This window comes from Pristis pectinata, chromosome 1 (assembly GCF_009764475.1).
Source record: "Pristis pectinata isolate sPriPec2 chromosome 1, sPriPec2.1.pri, whole genome shotgun sequence".
In the NCBI taxonomy this organism is placed as follows: Eukaryota; Metazoa; Chordata; class Chondrichthyes; order Rhinopristiformes; family Pristidae; genus Pristis; species Pristis pectinata.
Genome location: NC_067405.1, coordinates 85,316,904 through 85,333,805, shown reverse-complemented (window position 1 = coordinate 85,333,805; position 16,902 = coordinate 85,316,904). Strand labels below are relative to the sequence as shown.

The following is a 16,902-nucleotide window of genomic DNA, read 5'->3' as shown; positions in this document are numbered from 1 at the left end:
ATCTTTATTAGTCACATGTACATCGAAACACACAGTGAAATGCATCTTTTGCGTAGAGTGTTCTGGGGGCAGCCCGCACATGTCGCCACGCTTCTGGCGCCAACATAGCATGGCCACAACTTCCTAACCCGTATGTCTTTGGAATGTGGGAGGAAACTGGAGCACCCGGAGGAAATCCGTGCAGTCACGGGGCAAATGTACAAACTCCTTACAGACAGCGGCCGGAATTGAACCCGGGTCTCTGGCACTGTAATAGCGTTGCTCTAACCGCTGCACTACTTTGCCTGTCTGTGCGTGTGTGTCTGTGTGTATATGCAGTCATTGTCTACAGGCAGTTGTCAGTCAAGTATATCTCGTAACCATACCTCCCTTTTTATTTCTCTAGGTTACCAGGCAACCATCAGTGCACCTCACATGGTAAGTGATGGACAGAACTCTCTGTGTTTCCTAGTTGGTGCAATGTGTACTAAACTTGGCTTGTATTGAGGGATGTATATATCCTGTTAGAAACGTGTACTGCCAATCGGTCTGAAACAGTTGCTGTGGGAAGGGAGTATCTCACTGAACAAGTGGATATTACAGGGAGATGGGATGGCTGAATCTTCACCGAACCTATGAAATGTCCTCTCAGCTCCCCAAGCAAGACACACACCAGGCTGGACATGCAGGTTCTGCTGGTGGTGAAGGACCAGTGTAAACACTGGGTCTAGAAGTGGTTCTTGGGTATGCAGGCAACTCTAGCCTTCCCCCACTCCTGGCTCTGATGCTCAATCTGACCCCAAGGTCTCCCTCCTGCCACTGGCTGCCTGCTTCTAGTTTAGTCCTGATACACAAACCATTTGGCATTGGGTGAGTGGAGATGTGACCTGTGATGAGTGTAATGTGTTTGAGAAGAGCAGATACCTTTTGGACCCATGACTTCCAAACATCTCCATCAATGTGGTTCTCCTGTCTCACATCTGACTAGGAGTAGGTCACTTGGCTGCTCGAGCCCGCACATCACAGTAAGACCATGGCTGATCCAATCTTATACTCAACTCCACTTTCCCACTGACCCCATGAGTACGTAGTGGTTCAAATATTTGTCAATAACTCCGCCTCCACAGTCCTCTGGATTAGAGAATTTCAAAGAGTCTCAACCCTTGGACAGATGAAATTGTTTATTATCTCTATTTGTAATGAACAACTCCTTATTATGAAACTATGCCCCCTGGTTCTAGACACACACGGCATCCACGCTGTCAATCCCTACTGGAACCTTTCATGTTTCGGTAAGGTCACCTCTCATTCTAAATTCAGTGAGTATTGGCCCAACCTGATTAATGTTTCTTCAAATATCAACTCCTTCGTCTCAGGATTCAACCCAACGAACCTTCTCTGTACTGCCTCCAAAGCAAATATATTATTCCCTAACTGTATACAGTACTCTGCAGTGTACAGTACAGATGCAGTCTCAGAAGTGTTCTGTAAAGTTGCATCAAAACATCCCAACCTTTAAATTCCATACGTTGCAGTAAAGACTAACTTTCCATTAGTCTTCCTATTACTTGCTGTACCTGCAGGCTAACCTTTTGTACTTAGTATACTAGGACCCCCAGGTCCCTTCGTGTAGTAACATCTTGCAGTCTCGATCCATTGAAATGATCATTATCTTTTTCATTCTTCCTTCCAAAGTGGATAACCTCACATTTTCCAACATTATCCTCCATCTGACCTCTTCTTGCCCACTCACTTACCCTATCTATATCCCTTGAAATGTCCTCTATGTCCCCTTCACAACTTGCTAACCCACCTGTCTTTGTATCACTAGCAAATGCATCTATTGTGCACTCAGTCCCTTCATCCAAGTCAGTAATACTGACTATAAACAAATGAGGCACCGGCACTGATCTCTGTGGCACCCCACCAGTTACTGATTGCCCATCCGAAAATGACCTATTTATTCCAACTCTGTTTTCTGTGAGACACTTCCCTATCGATCTCGAAAAATTAACCCCAATCCCTGCACTCTTGCCTTTGAGGTGACCTTTTATTTAGCACTTATTTTATGTGGAATGACCTCTGGAAATGCAAGTACACTGATTTCCCTTTATTCACCCTGTTACTCCCTCAAAGAACCCCAGCAAATAGCTCAAACATGCTTTCTTTTTCATAAAACCACGTTGACTCTGTTTATGATTTTCTGGAAGTCCTGTTATCACCTTCTCAATGCAAAGAACAAACTGGGTGTTTCTGGTTGAGACCCTATCCTTTTGGCTCCGCAGATGCTGCCTGATCCACTGAGTTCCTCTAGCAGTTTGCTTTTTGCTCCAGATTCCAGCATTTTCAGTCTCTTGTGTCTCCACATTACTTCCTCAATAATGGATTCCAGCTTTTTTCCAATGGCAGATAATTGGCTTATAATTTTCTAGTTTCTGTCTCCCTCATTTCCAGAATGGTAGAATTACATTTGCTATACTTAAACCATAAGGTGCAGGCCATTCAGCCTTTCGAGTCTGCTCTGCCATTCAATCATGCTGATTTTTTTTTCAACCCCATTCTCTTGCCTTCCTCCCGTAACTGTTAACCCCCCTTACCAATCAAGAACCTATCAATCTCTGCCTTAAATACACTCATGACTTGGCCTCCACAGCCCTCTGTGGCAACAAATTCCATAGATTCACCACCCTCTGTCTGAAGAAATTCCTCCTCATGTCAGTTTTAAAGGGATGTCCCTTTATTCTGAGGCTGTGCCCTCAGATCCTAGACTCTCCTACTAATGGAAACATCCTCTCCTTGTCCACTCTATCCAGGCCTTTCAGTACCTGGTAGGTTTCAATGAGATCCCCCCTTCATCCTTCTAAACTCCATCAAGTACAGGCCCAGAGACATCAAACACTCCTCGTATGTTAAGCTTTCTTTCCTGGGATCATTTGTGTGAACCTCCTCTGGACCCTCTCCAGGGCCGGCACATCTTCCCTTAGATACGGGGCCTAAAATTGCTCACAATATTCCAAATGCCTTGTAAAGCCTCAGTGGTACATCCTTGCTTTTATATTCTAGTCCTCTTGAAATGAATGCTAACATTGCATTTACCTTCTTTACTACCGACTCGATCTGCAAGTTAACTTTGAGGGAATCCTGAGCTAGGACTCCCAAGTCCCTTTGCACCTCTGATTTCTGAGTTTTTAGATAGTAGTCTACACCTTTATTCTTCCTACCAAAGTGCATAACCCCACACTTCCCTACACTGTATTCCATCTGCCACTTCTTTGCCTACTCTCCCAACCTGTCCAAGTCCTTCTGCAGACTTCCTGCCTCCGCGACATGACCTGTTCCTCCACCTATCTTGGTATCATCTGCACCCACGTTTCAGCCCAATGTTGATCACCTATTTACTCCCATGTCTTCCTCCTTACTTCAACAGTGGCATTACATTTCTGGTTTTCCAATCCTGCAAGTTCTTTCCGGAACACAGGGAATTTTGGAAGATTACACCCAAAGCATCCACCCTCTGAGCAGCCACTTCCTTTTAAACCCTAGAATGTAGGCCTCCAGGTGCAGGGAATGTTGGCCAGTAGACCCATTAGTTTGCTTAGTCCTTTAACTCCAGTGATAGATATTGTTTTAAGTCCCCCACCTCCTCACCTCCCTGTACCCTATTGATTACCTACTATTATAGGGATTTTTTTTTTAGTGTTTTGACATTTAAAATAATTATTTAAAATATCTGCCCTTTCTCTGTTTCCCATTATTAATTCCCCAGTCTCAGGCTATCAGGGACCAAACTTACTTTCAGCTACACTCTCCTGCTACATATACCTGTTGAAGCCCTTACTGTCAGTTTTATATTATTTACCAGTTTATTCTCCTTCTCCGTTTTCCCTTGTTATAATTGGTTTCGTCATCCTCTGCTGGTTTTCTGCCTCTGATCTCTGCAACGTAGTGTGCCTTTTTGCTTAAATATGACACCATCTTTCACTTGGTTAGCCACAGATGGTGCATTCTTCTTGTAGCTTCTGTCTTTCTTGCTGCAATGTACCTTTGCTAAGATTAATGAAATAACCTCTTAAAGTGCTGCCACTGCTGGTGTACCATCTTATCATTTAATCTATTTCCCCCAATCCATTTTAGCCAACCCGGTCTTTATTCCATTTTGTTTGCCTTTATTTAAGCGTAGGACACTAGCTTCGGACCAAAGTTTCTCACCCTCAAACTGAATTTGAAATATACCATGCTATGATCACTCTTTCCAAGGGGATCCTTATCATTAATTAATCCTTTCATTCAGTAGTATCAGATCTGAAATAGCCTGCTGTCTGGTTTGCTCCTCAATATATTACTCAAAGAAGCCTTCCCAAGTACTGTCTGTGAACTCATCCTCAAGGTTACATTTGACAGTTTGATTTGTCTAATCTATATGATGATTAAAATTTCCCACAAGTATTGCAGTACCTTTCTTACAAGCCCCCATGATTTCTTATGTTCTGTCCTACAACATCTACTGTTAAGGAGCCTGTGTACTTTTCCCATTAGTGATGATGACTTCTCGCTATCTCTTACCTCCACCCACATTGATTCTACATCTGAGCCAATATCACTCCTATCCACTGCAGTGATCTTGTCCTTTATTAACAAACCCATGCCACCTCCTTTCCCTTCTTGCTATCCTTCTAAAATGTTAAAAACCGCTGAATATACAGTTCCCAGCCTTGGTCACCTTACAACTGCATCTCTAATGTCTGGTTCTGTTGTCAACCAAATGCCAGGGCTTGATAGCTCTGATTAGTCAGTAACTCCATTATCATTGTATCAGCAACTATTAGAATGGTTGGAAGCAGGCATGAGATGGACCTTAGTCTTCCACCAATTCCTACCTCAGTGTCTCGGTATGAAGAATTGTTGAATAGAGTGCGTGACACAGTTCCTGGATGGTCTCCAGTGCTGGACCACGCTTGAGGGTGAGGCAGGGGTCTGGCATTCTGAGTGGGGTTTGGTACAGGATGAGGGAAGCTGTGGCTGGGAGAATGGGAGGCAGCTCAGCTGCATCACACCCACCAAATAACGGAACATGAAATGTATGGCTTGAAACTCCCTGGTCCGGCAAACCCCGTGGTCTGACATGTTTTGGATAAGTAGCACAGATCTCTACTAATTAACTAAGATCTAAAATTAACTAGCATCTGTCCTATCCTGTAGCTAATTAACCTACCAGTGCAAATTTTGCAATCTCAGCCAACAGCGTTTCTGGTTTACAGAAACTTCAGGTTACCAACAGCTCTCGGGAATGGAACCCTCACGTAACCCATGGAGTGTCCTGTACTTTAAAAAAAAATACAGTTCTCCTGCTCCGCGGAAGAAGATCTGGGGAAATTTCTTTGCTCTGACACTGGTCAGGTCCCAAGGGTGCTGGATTAGAGAAACTGGGATCAGGAGGGGCCTCCCAGCCTCTCTCTGCCATTCCTCAAGAGTACTTTAGCACCACTTACCCGCACCAATCAATAACTGAGTCACCACAATCCTCGGATAGAGAATTCCTCACCCTCTGCATGAAGCGGTTTCTCCTCATTTCAGTCCTATATTGCCAACTGCATATTCTGAGACTTTAACCCCCCCCCCCCCCCCCTAGTGCTAGACTCCTCAGCCATGGGAAACGCCCTCTCTGTGCCCCCAGTGTCAACTCCCAAAAATTTTCCATATTTCATTGAGGTCACCTCTCTTCTAAACTCTTGAGAACAAGAGGCCTGTTCTACCAAATCTCTCTTCACACAGTAGTTCCCATGGATTGATGCAAGATTCTGAGTGATCTTGACAGGTTGGATATGAAGAGACTGTTTCCTCTTGTTGGAGAATCTAGAACCACAGAACCTCCCCAGGTTACGACTGGGTTCCGTTCCTGACAACTGTTTGTAACCCAAACAGTTCGCAAGTCGGAAATGCTGTCTCACAGCAATATATTCAAGTAAAAGCACAGGCCAACGAAGGGCAACGTAATCATTCAGATATTGCTGCAAATAGAGTTCCCACATGGCAGAAGATGCCTGCAGCCCCACAGCAGCTGGCAAATTCATCTGCTGATCTAAATGCTTGCTCGTGTGCATGGGTTGTACATAAGTTGGGCATTCATAACCCGGGGAAGACATGTAGTAGTCACTGTTTAAAAAGGTAGGCTCACCCATTTCAGAAGAGATGGAGCCAATTTTTTTGTTCTGTGATGATTGTGAGTTTAGGAACTCTCTTTCTTTAAGGTTGGTAGAAGCGGATTCTTTAAGTATTCTTAAGGCAGAGATAGGCAGATACTTGAGGTACTGGAGAGTGAAAGGTTACAGCAGGCAGATGAGAATGAGAAGGTTACGGAGAGACATTCAATGACGAGGAACCACATGGCCCACAGATGCTCCTAATTCGTGTTTGTAATCCAGGAACCAGTCTGGTGAACTGTTGCTACACTCACTGCATAGCAGGAATATTCCTCGGGTAGGTGCATAATAGTCTATGTGTGATGACATCTTTGGTCCTAAACTCAAATCCCCTCATGAAAAGGCAACACACCAATTGCCTCCAGGACTGATCCAGGGCTGCAGCAGGAGGAGGAGTATCTGGGGACATGCAGAACGAATTTACAGAGGGCAGTGAGGTGAATGAACCTTAACTATAAAAGAGTAACTTCCTCTCTTACCCACTCTCCACGATGCTGACCGATCCCACTAATTTTACACAGCCTGCTGTAAATCTACATTTCTTGGGATTTATTTTTTGCTGGATAGCAATATCGTAGAAAGTATGTGATGTGGGAAGCTGCTCGGCCCATCACATCCGTGCTGGTTGAATGAGAACCTAATCCCACCTTCCAGCACTGGGTCTGTAGCCCTGCAGGTCACAGCTCCTCGGGCGCTGTGAGTTTCTGCCGGTCGCACTGATTCCAGAGCCCTACCACTGTGAGCAGTTTACAGGCCGCCTCTCATGGCTGCCGATGCTACACCAGGTGATTGCCACGCCAGGGGCTCTGGTGAGCTCAGTGTGTGCTCACTAGAGCCCCTGGTCCCGGAGTTGTGTGGTGAAGCCTGGCAGGGAGAGTCCCAGCACTGGCTGTCTCTCTTCATGAACCTTTTGTGTCCCCTGTTCCCAGCACGCCCATGCCCTGGAATGCCTGAAGGATCACTTGTACGAGGGGGCCCAAGCTTTGGATGTGGGATCGGGGAGTGGCTACCTGACCGCTTGCATGGCTCGGATGGTGAGTGAAGGCCATTGGCCACGAGGTCACGGCTGTCACTGGTCGGGGGGCTCCAGCCCTGGTCTTGTGAACACTGGAAAAATGCTGGAAAATGCTCAGTAGGTCAGGCTGCATCTGTGGGAAGAGAAGACCCTTTGTTAGAACTGGGGAGGAGAGAAAAGAAGCTTGTTCAGCTGCAGGGAGGGTGGGGGAGAGGGATGTCTCTTATTAGGTAAAACTGTGGTGACCCTGGGGATGAGCTGCAAACAGGGTTATCTGGTCAGTGAGTGAATGGGAGCAGTTACAGAGTGAGAACACGGACAAAAGAACGTAGCTAAAAGAATGCAGGAGTTGTGAAATGCAGAGCAGGAAGACGTACCCGGCAGGTTGGGTTGGGTTTTTCCTCCACTCCCAGAGGGGGAAAAAGAAACAAGCTAAGCCAATATCACAGGTGGACAACAGAAAGCTGATAAGAAATCAAGTTGCCTGAAATTCAATATTGAATCCAGCTTTTTTTTTTCCTTTTTTTGCCCTCTGGGAGTGGAGGACGTGACCTGCTGGGCGTCTCCTCCTGCTCTGCAATTCACAACTCCCACATTCCTTTGTCCGTGTTCTCACTCTGTAACTGCTCCCATTCACTATCTGACCAGATAACCTTGTTTACAGCTTATCCCCAGGGTCACCCCAGTTTTACCCCGTCAGAGACATCCCCCTCCCTCACCCTCCCTGCCGCTTAATGAGCTTCTTTTCTCTCCTTCCCAGTTCTGACGAAGGGTCTTTTTTTTCTTATTATTTTAGATTTTCAGCATTTTCAGTGTTTTTGATTTTCACCTTTTATGTCATTAACTCCCAGTGACTTTGGGAATTTTTCACTTGTTACTGGAATGAACCTCGGGTGGGGTGGGAGGCCGGAGACACTCGAGCTCGCCCTCCTCACGCACACAGTGGGCATCCACCCTGAGCTTGTGCCTGGTACCACTGTGGCTCCATAACCCGGTCACAGCTCCAGGGAGAGGGCGTGGGACTGGCCTCACACAGTGACCAGTGGGGCGTGTGGGATAGCGCTGTCGGGGCGGTCATACAGGGGAGGAGCAGTGACCTGTGCGCACTGGGGTTTATGGTCCTCAGGGGCGGTCTGGGCAGGTGGTCTGTCCGTGTCTTCTGGTTGTGGGGATGGTGTGTGGGATGGAGTCTGTCTCTGTATACGGGTGGGGATGCCCCCTGGGGGAGCGGTGTAAGGGCTGAGGGGGTGGGTGTGTCCCGGTGGAGACAGCCCCTCAGGTTTGGTGTGGGGGGAGGGGCGAGGGGATTGAGTGTGTCGTACTTTGACAGGACAGGGTACTCTGTGTACTGTGGGCGTGGGGGGGGGGTTCAGAGTGTGATGGGGTGGGGTGGTGGGGTGCTCTGTGTACTGGGGTGGTGTGGGCATTGGGGGGGTGGTGTTCAGAGTGTGACGCGGTGGGATGCTCTGTGAACCAGTGGAGACTGGTGGGGTGCTCTGTGAACCAAGTGGAGACGCCTCTCTCTCTGTCGACAGGTGGGGCCCTCGGGGATGGTGGTTGGAATTGATCACATCCCCCAGCTGGTGGAACAATCCATCCGCAACGTCCAGGCGGACAACTCCACGCTGCTGGAGGCGGGCAGGCTGAAGCTGATCGGTACTGAGGGCAGGGGCGGTGGTGGGTGGAGGGTGGTGCAGTGGGAGGGCTGGGCCAGGGCTGCTGCTGGTTACGGTGGGCAAGGGGCGAGGATGGGAGCAGTGAATCCCCCTCACTGACACCTCCTCCTTCCCTTCCAGTTGGAGATGGCCGACGCGGACACGTAGAGGACGCGCCCTACGACGCCATTCACGTGGGCGCGGCTGCGGCCACGGTTCCTCAGGAGGTAAGGCAGCAGATCCGTCCAAACCCACCGCACCGGGCAGCAGGTCAGGAGAACCAAGAACCTTCACACAGATGGAGGCGGCAAACTTTGCTGCAAAGTCAGCTGGTTTGAGGAAGCTGAGCCTTTGTGCTGGGGGCAGTGTGGCCTGTGGGGAGCATGTAGAGGAGCACCCAGGGGTCAGCAGACAAGCTTGGTTCACGTTCTCCGGCTCTCATTAATCTTGAACTGGGCTTCGCTGGAAACGAGGTACAGGTCCCTCTTTTCATTAGTTTGGAGCAGGTTCAGTGGAGATGGCTGAATCTTCTAAATCAATGACGGTAGCAGCAGGAATAAGCCGCTCAAACCTGCTTCACTGCTCAATGTGACCATGGCTGATCTCTGTTGGCCTCAGCTGCACTTCTGTGCCAATTCCCTGATCTTTCAAAAGTTTTCTACCTCCTGTTTAAATGCACCCCCCCCCCCCCAAGTGATCCAGCCTCCACATCACTCTGGGGTAAATAATTCCAGAGATTCACCACCCTCTATGAGAAAAGTTCCTCCCTGGCTGGCAGTCACAGACCTTTGACTTCCTAAGGTGGTGAAGTGCACTGCACAAGTGGAAGCCTTGCCTTCTCTCTCAGTGAAGAGCAGCTTAACCTGGGCGCCACCCAGAACAGGTCTCAGTAGGGGAGACAGAGAAAGAGTGGGACTCAGGAAGGTGGGAACAGTGGGGGGATTGGGAGTGTGGGGTCACGGGTCGGGGAGAGGAGTCACGGGCCGGGGAGAGGTTGTTGGCTTGCAGAGGGTGGGCAGGGAGAGAGAAGCCCCCGAGAGCGGGGTTCTGGGTCAGGAAATCAAGCTGCCAGTGTTTGCCGTGGGTGCCATGATGCACACTGTTAGTGAAATGGCTGTTGTGTAAAGGGGAGGTCCTCATTAACAAGAGGGAGTGTGCTGGGAGTGGGATTGGGTGCCAGGTTTGTGATCAGCACCTGGGCTGTGCCGAGGGATACTTGGGTCAGGTGATTTCACTGCCTGCTCTGGTTCCCATTGAGGCTGGTACTGAAGGTCCTTCCACGTGAGCTCTTCCATGGTCGGGAATGAAGAGCTGCAGGTTATTTCAGGTCAGGATATTGTGTGACTTGGTGTTAGGGTACTCGGGTGGTGCTGCCCTGGTCCTAGATGGTAGAAACACAGGTCTTTTTGTGCCTGGGAAGCCATAAGTTGGTGGCATCATGTTAGTAGGCAGTACAGACTGGAGGTCATGGTCAATGGAGAGCAGTCAATGCTGATGGTAGTAAATGGGTTGTCAGTTAATGAACTGGCTTTTTCAGTGTTTGGATCTGCTTCACAGCAGCAAGGGAGAGGTCCTAATTGGTATTGGTTTATTATTGTCACTTGTACCGAGGTACAGTGAAAAACTTGTCTTGCATACCGATCGTACACGTCAATTTATTACACAGTGCAGTGTCACGAACCAGCAACAAAAGAAACACACTGAGCATGATTCAGTGTTAAAAACTATTTTATTAATCACTACTTATGGTAATACGTAAAAAAAAAGTAAAAATGTTAGTATGTTAGAATTCAAAAATGTTAAACCTCGAACGTTAACCCCAAAACTAAACTCTTCGTGTGTGTGTGTGTGTGTGTGTGTGGCAAAGTCCAAAACTCCCAGTTCCTGAATGGTTCTTAAAGTTCAGTTCCGCAAGCCATAAGGTGAAACATGAGCAAGGGCTTCTTCAACAACCACCGTTGTCTGAAGATAAGATGTAGATGTAGAAAAACATAGAGAGAGTACATACGAAATCCAAATGTTCCACGATGGAACCCAAACGACACTTCAGTGTTTACTCGGTAGTGACTTCCTCACCCCGAAAAGCATCCGAACCGTGGTCGTCCACACACAAATACCTGTTTCCTTCTACAGGTCAGCAACAAAGTGAACTCCACCGGATTACTTCCAACTTCCATTCATGGATTTCAATGGCAAACACAGTTATTGTTTCTCATCCATCGATAGAGAAAACAAGCAGGCTGGTGTCTCTCTCCCTTCTCTCTCTCTCTCCTTCTTCTTCTTCTAACTTCTTCAACAACGTCATTACGTCCTTTATCTTCTATTGACGTAAGCACGCCCCACACACACATACACACACACTCTCTATCTTAAAGGGACTTTCACTGAGTCCGTAACAGCAGTTACATTGAGTTAGTACAGAGTGCATTGATGTAGTACAGGTAAAAACAATAACAGTACAGAATAAAGTGTCACAGCTACAGAGAAAGTGCAGTGCAATAAGGTGCAAGGTCACAACAAGGTAGATCATGAGGTCACAGTCCATCTCATTGTATAAGGGAACTGTTCAATAGTCTTATCACAGTGGGGTAGAAGCTGTCCTTAAGTCTGATGGTACGTGCCCTCAGGCTCCTGTACCTTCCACCCGATGGAAGAGGAGAGAAGAGAGAATGTCCCGGGTGGGTGGGGTCTTTGATTATGCTGGCTGCTTCACCAAGACAACAAAAGGTAAAGACAGAGTCCAAGGAGGGGAGGCTGGTGTCTGTGACGCGCTGGGCTGTGTTCACAACTCTCTGCAGTTTCTTGCGGTCCTGGGCAGAGCAGTTGCTGTACCAAGCCGTGATACATCCAGATAGGATGCTTTCTATGGTGCATCGGTAAGAGTTGGTGAGAGTCAAAGGGGACAAACTAAATTTCTTTAGCCTCCTGAGGAAGTAGAGGCACTGGTGAACTTTCTTGGCTGTGGCATCTACGTGATTTGACCAGGACAGGCTGTTGGTGATGTTCACTCCCGGGAACTTGAAGCTCTCAACCCTCTCGACCTCAGCACCATTGATGTAGACAGGTGCATGTACACCGCCCCCTTTCCTGAAGTCAAAGACCAGTTCTTTTGTTTTGTTGACATTGAGGGAAAGGTTGTTATCATGACACCATTCCACTAAGCTCTCTACCTCCTTCCTGTACTCCGACTCATCGCTGTTTGAGATACGGCCTACAACGGTAGTATCATCTGCAAACTTGTAGATGGAGTTAGAGCAGAATTTGGCCACACAGTCATGAGTGTATAGGGAGTAGAGTAGAGGGCTGAGGACGCAGCCTTGTGGGGCACCAGTGTTGAGAATAATCGTGCCGGAGGTATTGCTGCCTATCCTCACTGATTGCAGTCTGTTTGTTAGAAAGTCAAGGATCCAGTTACAGAGGGAGGTGTTGAGTCCTAGGTCTCGGAGTTTGGTGACAAGTTTGTTTGGGATTATTGTATTGAAGGCAGAGCTGTAGTCAATAAACAAAAGTCTAACATAGGTGTCTTTACTGTCCAGATGCTCCAGAGCTGAGTGAAGGGCCAGGGAGATGGCATCCGCTGTAGACCTGTTTCGGCGATAGGCGAATTGCAGTGGGTCCAGGTTATCTGGGAGGCTGGAGCTGATGCGTGCCATGACCGGCCTCTCAAAGCACTTTATGATGGTGGACGTCAGAGCCACTGGTCGGTAGTCATTGAGGCATGTTACCTTGCTTTTCTTCAGCACTGGGTAATTGAGTACTTTGCATCAGTATTTGCCAAAGAGAAGGATGTGGAGGACAGTGTGGAGCATGCTAATTTGCTAGTGGATTTCGAGATAAAGGAGGAGGTAGTGTTGGGTCTCTTTAAGAGCACCAGGGTGGATAAGTCCCCAGGGCCTGATGGGATATACCCCAGGTAATTGAGAGAGACAAGAGATGAGATTGCTGGGGCCTTGACCAATATCTTTGTGTCCTCTCTAGACATGGGTGAGGTCCTGGAGGACTGGTGAGTTGCTAATGTTGTTCCATTATTCAAGAAGGGCAACGGATAATCCTGGAAAATATAGACCAGTTAGCCTCATGTCAGTGGTAGGGAAATTACTGGAGAGAATTCTTAGGGCTAGGATTTATGAGCATTTGTATCGATGGCCTAATTATGAACAGTCAGCATGGCTTTGTGCGGGCCAAGCTGTGTCTTACTGACTTGATTGAGTTTTTCGAAAAGGTGACGAAGGTGATTGATGAGGGTAGAACTGTGGATGTTGTCTACATTGATTTTAGGAAGGTGTTTGACAAGGCCCCTCATGGGAGGCTCATCCAGAAGATTAAGATGCATGGGATCCCTGGTGAATTGGCTGTTTGGATTTGGAATTGGCTTGCCCAGAGGAAACAGGGTAGTGGCCGAAGACATTTATTCTGGCTGGAGGCCGTGACTAGTGGTGTTCCATAGGGATCTGTACTGGGACCTCTGCTGTTTGTGACCTGGATGAAAATGTAGATGGGTGGCTTAGTGAGTTTGCAGATGATTCAAAGATTGTTGGTGTTGTGGATAGTGTAGAAGACTGGCAGCGGGATATAGATCAATTGCAGGTATGGGCGGAAAAATAGCAGATGGAGTTTAACCCGGCCAAATGTGAAGTATTGCACCTCAGGAGATCAAATATAAAGAGACAGTACACATAATGGCAAGACCCTTAACAGCGTTGATGGGCAGAGGGATCTTGGGGTCATTCATAGCTCCCTGAAAATGTCTACATAGGTTGATAGGGTGGTAAAGAAGGCATATGGCATGCTTGCCTTCATTAGTTGAGGCACCGAGTTCAAGAATCAGAACTCTAGGCTGCACCTGGTGTATTGCATTCAGTTCTCGTCACCCCATTATAGGAAGGATGTCAAGGCTTTGGAGAAGGTGCAGAAGCAGTTTACTAGGTTGCTGCCTGGATTAGAGGGTGTGTGCTAATAGGAGAGGTTGGACAAACTTGGGTTGTTTTCTCTTGAGCAGCGGAGGCTGACGGGAGACCTGATAGAGGTTTATAAGATTATGAGAGGCATAGTTAGAGTAGACAGCCAGTATCTTTTTCCCAGGGTTGAAATGTCTAATACCAGAGGGCACGCATTTAAGGTGAGAGGGGAAAAGTTCAAAGGAGATGTGTGGGGCAAGTTTTTTTTAACACAGAGAGTGGTGGGTGTCTGGAATGTGCTGCCAGGGGTGGTAGTGGAGGCAGATACAAAAGGGGCGTTTAAGAGGCCCCTAGACACATGAATGTGCGGGAAATGGAAGGATGTGGACATTGTGTAGGCAGAAGGGATTAGTTTAGTTGGGCATTTGATTACTTATTAGTTTCGCACAACATCGTGGGCTGAAGGGCCTGTTCCTGTGCTGTATTATTCTACGTCCCAGAACTCTTTAATGATTTTGGAGCTGTAGAGATGTATTCTCATCACTCCTGAATGAATTATATCCCAGATAGTTGAAAGAAACCAAGGAGGAAATTGCAGAGGCCCTGATGACGTTTCAGTCCTCACTGGCTGCAGGAGTGGTGCCAGAGATCAAAGGATTGCTGGTGTTGTTCTGTTGTCCAGAGGGAAGAATGGATGAACCAAGTAGTTAGTTAACCGGTATTGGGCATATCATTGGAATCCATTCTCATAGAGTCATAGAGAGATTCAGCATGGAAACAGGTCCTATGACCCACTGAGTCACTTAATCCTCATTTTTTATTTTCCCATATTCCCATCAACTCTCCCCAGATTCTGCCACTCTGCTACACATTGGGGCAAGCTACATTAGCCAATTAACTTAGCAACCCACAGTCTTTGAGATGTGGGAGGAAACACACAGTCACTGGGAGAACATGCAAACTCCACACAGACAAGACCCGAGTTTAGGATTGAACCCGGGTCTCTGGCGTTGTGAGGCAGTGGATCTACCAGCTGTGCCACTGTGCCCTTCTAAGGGGCAGTGTAAACCTTCATTTATAAAAGCACAGATTGATCAGCAACAGACTGCATGGACTTGTTAAGAGAAGTCTGAAGAAGTAACAAGGATGGCTGTTGAGAGTGGTGCCTTTGATGCAGTCTGTGTGGACTTCAGAAGTAAAAAAAAAACAAGAAACTGCTCAATACTCAGTGGGTTGGTTACCATTGTGGAGCAATTAACAGAATTAACATTTCAGATCAATGATCTTCCATCAGAACTCACTCTTTGTAATATATCAATAATACTTAGATCTAAATGTAGGGGCATAATAAAAAATTGGTCATAGAGAAAAGTAGAGCTTTGGATTATAGGAGGATATCGGTAGGTGGGTCAGCTGGCAGAAAGATGGCCAATGGAATTTTACCCAGAGAAGTGTGAGGTGACGCGTTTGGAGAGGGACTATAGGGCGAGGGTTCTGTGTGGTGTGGAGGGACAGAGGGATCTTGGCGTGTACGTCCACAGGTCCTGATAGGTAGCGGAGCAGGTCTATATAGTGGTCAAGGGAAAGCATCCTGTATGACATTTTAATCAGCCAAGATTTAGGATAGAAGAGCAGGAAGTTATTCTAGAACTGTATGCAGTGCTAGGTGGGCCACAGCATGAGTTCCGGTGACCACATTACAGGGAAGGCGTGATTGCACTGGAGAGGGGGCAGGGGAGAGCTAGGATGATGTTGCCAGGACTGGAAAATTGTCCTAGAGTCATGCAGCACAAAACAGTCCTTTTGGCCCACCACCAGTTACCCAGCTGCACTAATCCCTTATGCCAGCACTTGACCTGTAGCCTTCTGTCTCAGCAATTTATGCCTGTCTAGATATTTAAATATTGTAAGGGTCCCTGCCTTCGCCATCAGCTCAGGCTGACCACCTCCTAACCCCCTGCCCTGTACATAAATCCCTGCCCTCTGGTTATAGGCAGGGGTTGTCTTCTGTGGAACAGAAGGCACTGGAGACCTGACTTGGGTGTGTAAAATGATGAGGAGCCTCGGATGAGTATCAGAAACCAAGAGGCAAAGATTTAAAGTAACTGGAAGAAGGATTGGAGGGGAGATGAGGAAAATGTTTTCCCCCAGAGGGTGTACGGGTCTGGAACTCTCTGCCAAAAAGGTTGTTGAGGCAGAAACCCTCAGCATATTTAGATGTTGGCTCGAAGAGCTGTAACCAGCAGGGTTACAGACCCAGTGTTAGAAGTTAAGATAAGGCCTCTCTTTTTCAAATGGCACAGACATGATTGGCCACATGGCTTCCTGCTCATGAATTTTCCATGGTTTCACGTGTAAGGGCAGTAGGGGGCATAGTGACTCTACACCCACAAAACTCTTCCCCTCCTCTCCCCCACAGTTGTTGCAGCAGCTGAAGCCTGGAGGTCGGCTGGTCATTCCTGTTGGTGAGAGTGAGGGAGGCCAATTACTGGAGCAGTACGACAGGACGGTGGATGGAAACTTCACCCGCACGCCACTGATGCGGGTGATATACGTGCCCCTGACTGACCGTGAGAGGCAGTGGAGTGGGTAGGTGAGCTCTCAGGAGGTGCTGGAGTGAAGGTACACGGTGTCGGGTGAGGTGGTCTGCTGAGGGAAGGGTATAAATATGAGTGAGGGGTGTTATGGGGCCTGAAGTGCACAGATGTTGGTGGTGTACATAAGTATGTTGTGGCTGTGTGGAGAGGTATGGAATGGTGTATTATGTACCAGTCACTCATATTGGTGGGGCACATGTTGGGGTGTGTGTGCGTGTGTGCATTGCATTGTGGAGATAGGAGATTGAGAGGATGAGTGTGTGGTCTTCATAAAGGTGCATCTCCTGCCCATCACTAATTGTTCTCTGCTTTGAACAGACGTGAACTGTGAAGTCTCTGCAGCCGATTTTTAGCAAGGTGAGGGTGGCTCGTGTGTTAAACTTACCCAATGCCATGGGACAGACATCTGACTCTCTTTGGAGGTGGTGGAACGTGGGCAACAGCTGGGATGGTGAGGGCTGCAGTTTTCGACTTGGCGATAGGGATTGAATGGGGCAGTCAGAATGTGTTGGTGTGCAGAATGCATCAGCGTGGAATCGGCAATAAAGCACCCACTCA

At 47.7% G+C, this 16,902-nt stretch overlaps 1 protein-coding gene across 3 annotated transcripts in view; it reads left to right on the top strand.

Moving 5' to 3' along the window:
* Positions 1-16,902, top strand: part of pcmtl (l-isoaspartyl protein carboxyl methyltransferase, like) — a 24,276-nt gene extending 7,374 nt beyond the window's left edge. For 2 of the 3 annotated variants that reach the window (XM_052016917.1, XM_052016911.1), the window contains exons 4-9: positions 386-417; positions 7,109-7,213; positions 8,730-8,850; positions 8,991-9,076; positions 16,167-16,336; positions 16,663-16,902. In XM_052016917.1, coding sequence (XP_051872877.1) covers positions 386-417; positions 7,109-7,213; positions 8,730-8,850; positions 8,991-9,076; positions 16,167-16,336; positions 16,663-16,675 — 527 coding nt within the window. In that variant the 3' untranslated portion in view covers positions 16,676-16,902. Of the gene's footprint in view, positions 1-385; positions 418-7,108; positions 7,214-8,729; positions 8,851-8,990; positions 9,077-16,166; positions 16,341-16,662 lie in introns of all 3 variants that reach the window. The other variant, XM_052016925.1, reaches the window with a different exon arrangement.